Source organism: Cynara cardunculus (assembly GCF_001531365.2).
Source record: "Cynara cardunculus var. scolymus isolate 2C chromosome LG 11, CcrdV1, whole genome shotgun sequence".
Taxonomy (NCBI): Eukaryota; Viridiplantae; Streptophyta; class Magnoliopsida; order Asterales; family Asteraceae; genus Cynara; species Cynara cardunculus.
This window is the reverse complement of record NC_037538.1, coordinates 18,522,267-18,527,932: the sequence shown is the minus strand read 5'-3', so window position 1 is coordinate 18,527,932 and position 5,666 is coordinate 18,522,267. Positions and strand designations below refer to the sequence as shown.

At 35.8% G+C, this 5,666-nt stretch overlaps 1 protein-coding gene across 1 annotated transcript; it reads right to left on the bottom strand.

The window, feature by feature from the left end:
• Positions 1-749: 749 nt before the first annotated feature.
• Positions 750-5,130, bottom strand: LOC112520677 (ADP-ribosylation factor). Its single transcript, XM_025129132.1, has 7 exons — positions 5,006-5,130; positions 3,486-3,641; positions 3,097-3,167; positions 2,768-2,887; positions 2,558-2,676; positions 1,885-1,966; positions 750-1,029 (listed from the first exon to the last, which is right to left on the bottom strand). Exons 2-7 carry the CDS (start codon positions 3,631-3,633, stop codon positions 1,024-1,026), a joined length of 546 nt encoding a protein of 181 aa, XP_024984900.1. The 5' UTR covers positions 3,634-3,641; positions 5,006-5,130; the 3' UTR covers positions 750-1,023.
• Positions 5,131-5,666: the final 536 nt, after the last annotated feature.

Genomic DNA, 5,666 nt, shown 5'->3' with positions numbered 1-5,666 from the left:
TACGCATGTGTTTCATATGTGAAACATATGGTCAAATTTTGTTTCACATAAAATTGGTTTTCACATATCTGAATATTTTTGTAGTTCTCATTTGATTTAATATATGACCAAATTAAGTTGATCTAAGCTAAAGGTATAAAAGTTCAAGAGAGGTTGATGATTGTGCAAGGACAAACATTGGAACTCTATTAGACTACTTTTTAAAAAAATGTCTTTGAGCAAAGTGAGGTTCTAACATATATTGAAGAGAAAAGGTCAAAATCTAGCACACAAGGAGAGGGAGGGAGGGAGAAGAGAGAGCCCCGAGTTCCAAGATTGATAAACCTTGATTCAAATATCATGTGAAAAACCATTAGATCACTCTTCAAAAGCCCTTAATGAAAGAATAAAAGGTTCTACCATATGTGTGTGTGTGTACGCAAAGGATGGTGAGAAAGAGAGTTAAAGTGAGAAAAGTAAGAAGAGATTTGGACGGACCGGTGATCACCTTTAATCTCAAACCCGCACATGAATCACGTTTGATATGGGAATTGCATCTCATGTCGGTGCATCTCACCCTTGTACATCCAAAGATAAAGATCCCTTTTAGGCTTCTCATCTTAACTATCCTCACCAGAAACCAACCCTAAAGAAGAAATGGTCCAATAACAAAAAAGCAATCCCCTTTACCATTCCTAACTTCTTGTGTTTCTCAAAGATATGACCTCAAACAAACAATTAATTCCCCCAAAAGCCATTTATGCCACATCTCTTTGAACATATAGTTTTTCTCATTTGTTTCATAGTGTGCTGGAAAAGCTGCACAAGTGACTTTCAAGGATACAATAGAATCAAGCCTGCAGAATTTAGATTACAAAGAACGACCATCCATCATTATGGATTCATTCAAGAACAGAGGTCGGTCGGAGGGATTAAAACGTCTTTTGGTTTGTAACACTAAGATATAAAGAAACCTCAACTCAAACCACATTAACTAACTAACAGGAAGGAAGGAACGAAGTTCACCACACCGCCCAGCCCTGTTTATGCCTGAAATTCACCGAAACAAATACGACCATCAGAAAAAATGCACATATGTTCGCCCCTACCTGTCTACCAAGTTTACAAAACACGACAAAACATTTAAATGACTAGCAATGCAACACAATACATCTCGATGCTCAAGTCGAAAACTCAAACCCTCAATCCTGATTCAAGTTCCGTTCTATTTTCCGTGCCTCTCTAATTTATTTTAGAAAGAGCAAGAGGGTCTTTGGCTAGTTATCAGTTTTATGGATTATTTTGTTGTATGAATAAAGCTCAAACATTTATCTTGTATTTAAATGTGTTTATCAATTAGTTGTTAGTTTTATTGAGCTCAAACGTGGGGATTTAAGAAGTTGTACAAAGTTGTAAATTTGAATTTTAAGAGATTGTAGAGCATAAGATAAATATTTCATAATACCTTAATATGAATATACTCGCATTTCAATACACTAGTGATCGAAATTTCAAAAACCTAGTTACGAAAATTGAAAGAAGTTTTACAAGGGGTTCCATCCCCTTTATCCAGAAACAAAACACATCAATTGAGTATCAAATTAAAGAGAATAAATACTCATTTTTTATATAATTTGTTTGATTATTCAAGATCATGAAGATTTTAAAATATGAGGTAAATCTATGGAGATTATTGGTTCGTTTTATGAAGTTTCAAGAAGTTGTACGTAGGCCATAATAAAGTATAACCTTCTATGTTAAAGATAGTTGCATTAATAAACGGTATGATGCTCAAGTTGTTTCCAAAGAGTTTTTGCCGAATGGTTTATAATATAGCAAAGATTTATGCTATGAGAAGTTTTGTTTAAATTAGGACATTAACGCTTATACTGGGTAATGTTTTACCTTGTTAGCGATATTGTTGGAAAGCCAATCCAGTCCCTCATATAGACCTTCTCCAGAGGTGGCACATGTGCTCTGGATGTACCTGTGACAAAATAATAAATTTATCCTATGTCTCTATGTGCAAGCGTCTGTAAAAAATTAACCATATGTATGCGGGCCAGCTAGCGGAAAGAGGTGCACTGAAAATTGGTTCGGTTAAGGCGCGGTCAAAGTCTGGTTAAAGCCCGAAATGTCACCATTTTTTCTATTTTGGACTGGTCAAGGACCAAAAGACATTCACTTCAAAGAAATACAGTAAAGTAACTTTTCCAATATTGTTGTCCCTTTCCACTTGTTAGGTTACAATTAAATGAAAGTTCAATGAAGAGCGGTCCAAAAAACGACCTGTTAGGACCGTCGGTCCGGAATTTTTGGGCTAGGACCGGCTAAGGCCCAGCCCGGTTAAAGGAAGGCTTGGTCTTTTTTTTGGCTTAAAAGGACCGGTCCTTTTATGCCCGGTTAATGCACCTCTAATCTTGACTAAACCCATGGGGCCCTGAAGATTACAATAAGGAAAATCCCCAGTGGCCCTGGTAAGACTTGAACCAGCGACCTATCTTTAGATTTGTGTCCCCAATTCATGTGCACATGGGGAGGGAGAGTGTTTTATTGTAAGGCATGATGTCAAAATTACCAGTGTCGTTGTCGGAGAGAATGCAGACCAAGCTTGTCAGTGATCTCAGCGGCATTCATAGCATTTGGAAGATCTTGTTTGTTGGCAAACACAAGCAACACTGCATCTCTTAGTTCATCCTATACCACCCATAAGCATTTACTCAGAAACAAATTTCAACTAAATTTGGACAAAGATGAAGTTAATCACATTCACACAAACAAACAATACCTCATTAAGCATCCTGTGCAGCTCGTCTCTAGCCTCCACCACACGGTCACGGTCATTGCTATCGACCACAAAGATAAGCCCTTGTGTGTTCTGGAAGTAGTGCCTCCACAAAGGTCGGATCTGAAAACAGTAAAGAGCATTTCATTTCAAAAAAGGGAAAACTGTAATCAAAATAAGAACCTTAGCTTTATCTTGCATATGATAATAGAGCATGCGTATTAATTAGAACTCTATTCTGATAAAAACTTTTGGTATGAAAACCAGTCCTTTTTCAACTTCTCTTGATGCAAATATACTTGTCCTTGTACCTATTCTGAAGACAATCTTACCTTGTCCTGACCACCAACATCCCAAACAGTAAAGCTGATGTTCTTGTACTCAACAGTCTCCACATTAAAGCCTGCTCAATACGAGTTCGTTATTATAAAAACTCCTAAATATTAAAAAACAGGAGTTTCTAAGTCGACAATTATTCTTTGTGGGTGTTTTAAGATAAAAAGTTTTATGTTATTTTCACAATGCCTTATAAGATGGAAACTCTATGCATGTTGTGAGAAAGTCTTAAATTCTTGGTCTTAATATATGTACTTATCTGTTGTCCAGAAAGATACTACATGTTTTACTACACTTCTTCAATTGGGCATTTAAAATATTTTGCATATAAGAAAGAGAAAGAAAAGGATATTTCAGCTGTATTATTATAAAAACATCAGCATACCAATAGTGGGAATTGTGGTTACAATCTCTCCCAACTTGAGCTTGTACAAAATTGTTGTTTTACCAGCTGCATCGAGACCAACCATCAAAATGCGCATCTCTTTCTTAGCAAACAAGCGGCTAAAAAGCTTGGTAAAAGACAACCCCATCTTGATATCTGATAAATAATAGAAACAAAGATAAAACGTCATAAAGATGTTCTAATTTTATGCAGTCAAGTGATTCATCTCAAACTGGAAATAATACAAGTTCTCAAAGGAAGATTCTGAAATTTGATGTTTGATTTCATGAGAAAACTTAGAGGATGATTATGTGCAGTACAATATGGATAAAGAAGAGCCAGCTTCAGTTAACTCTAAAAGGCAGCCAACCTTATTCCATGGATATGAAAAACAGATGCTTTCTCAACTTGAATGTAGTGCATGTGGATAACATAATAAATTTTCCACATAACAAATTGTATAAGGGCCAACGACACCAACCCTGTCCCCAAATAGTTGAGGTCGTTCTCAAACATAAAAAAAAATTCAAAGACATTTATAGTTCGGTATGCCACTCAAAATCGCCATAAAAAATATACTTCACAATATTTGAACTACTTACTGAAAGCATCTCAATAGAATTGCATTACTAATCAACTAAAGAAGCAAAAGAATCCACCTTGTTTAAAATTACAAAACAGAACATCTTCTGAATGATAGACCTCTGATCAAACAAAAGCATGGTTCTAAAGGCCATGTCATGGTGGCCGATGTGGCACAGCATGGCGCGAGGAGCATATCCAACGCCACTTTAACCCCATGGTGCGTAAGGCGCCGGGTGTACCATGGCACGTTATAACATGGGTCACCTTACGACATTAAAAACCTTGAACAAAAGTGACGATATGGGAGCAATGCTAAAATAACTTGTGTAGAATTATAGCTGAATTTCAACTAAAAGCATATAAAGCGAAAACTTATACGACTTGGGGGGAGGAAGTATAATGATTTAAAGTGAAATTAGCACCACAACCATTCCATAGCCGCATAAGTGAACACTTTGGAAGGACTCTCAAAACAAAGGCCTATAACTTTACTTAAAAGTCATCACATCGACCTCATTTCGGGAAAATCAACAGAGAGTTCAGCATAACAATTACTAAAAAGCCTAGAAAGTATGCTTGACCACGAAAATTCAACAAAACTATTCATCCAATGCCCAAAGACAGCAATATAACATCAATGCAGAAAAAAAATAGATTCAACAGAGAATCTCTAAAAACTGATATAATGCTATTAGTCCATTTTGTATCAAATGAATTTCAATTACCAACACAAAGCGGATCGTAACGATCTACACAGAATAAACACTCATCCTACCAACAACGATGAAAAAAGAAACGAAATTAAACAATTTAACCATTAATAGATCCGATCTCAAATATAAAGACGAGTTAAAGTACATATTCATGATTCAACAACGCATATACTATACACATACACGCACACACACGGAAATGCATAGAGAAAGAAGACTAACGATCGGTCGGCGATTGTAGGAGAGTGACGGAGATCGTTTGAAATGGGGAGCCGTCGATCACCGACGAAATTCGTGAGATAGACGCAAGTAGATGCAGAGAGGGAGCGTAGTATTTAAGGGCTTCAGATCGTAGACAATCAGAACCGTGAAATTTTTGAATTATAATTTCTTAAAGTAAAATGTTTGTACATGTTTAGTCCTTCAAATTTTAAAATTTATCATTATCAGTCCTTACAGTTTTCTTCCTGTGTCGAATTTTACCCACCATCAAATTCTCACAAAACGAATTGCCTTCTTTTACACCACTTCATTACAAAATTGTTATTTTATTTGTACAAATGCCATAAAAACAATAAAATGTTGCAACATTTCGGGTTTCTTAAAGAACATGTTTGAATACAGCCACGTTTTCATAAGTCATTATACCCTATTAAATGGTTAATAACTCAGTGGATGTGAATTACTGATAGAATCCAACCTAATTGAAATTTCACCAATTCAAACCTTATCAAAGACGACAAATGCATATAGGTATTTGTCGTATATAAATATTATATATTTTAAGACAATTGTTTAATCCTTTAAGAGTGTTGGGTACCAGTGAGAAGGAAAGTTATGGTGAGAAGCGTAAGAAGAGATCTTTACCTTCGGATCAATTCTA

Excerpts from the sequence above, each read along its gene's own strand:
- LOC112520677 (XM_025129132.1), bottom strand. The coding sequence starts at position 3,633 with ATGGGGTTGTCTTTTACCAAGCTTTTTAGCCGCTTGTTTGCTAAGAAA. Across the intron at positions 2,888-3,096 it reads ATGTTGGTGGTCAGGACAAG|ATCCGACCTTTGTGGAGGCA; the intron begins GTAAGATTGTCT and ends TACTGTTTTCAG. Across the intron at positions 2,677-2,767 it reads TGCACAGGATGCTTAATGAG|GATGAACTAAGAGATGCAGT; the intron begins GTATTGTTTGTT and ends TGGGTGGTATAG.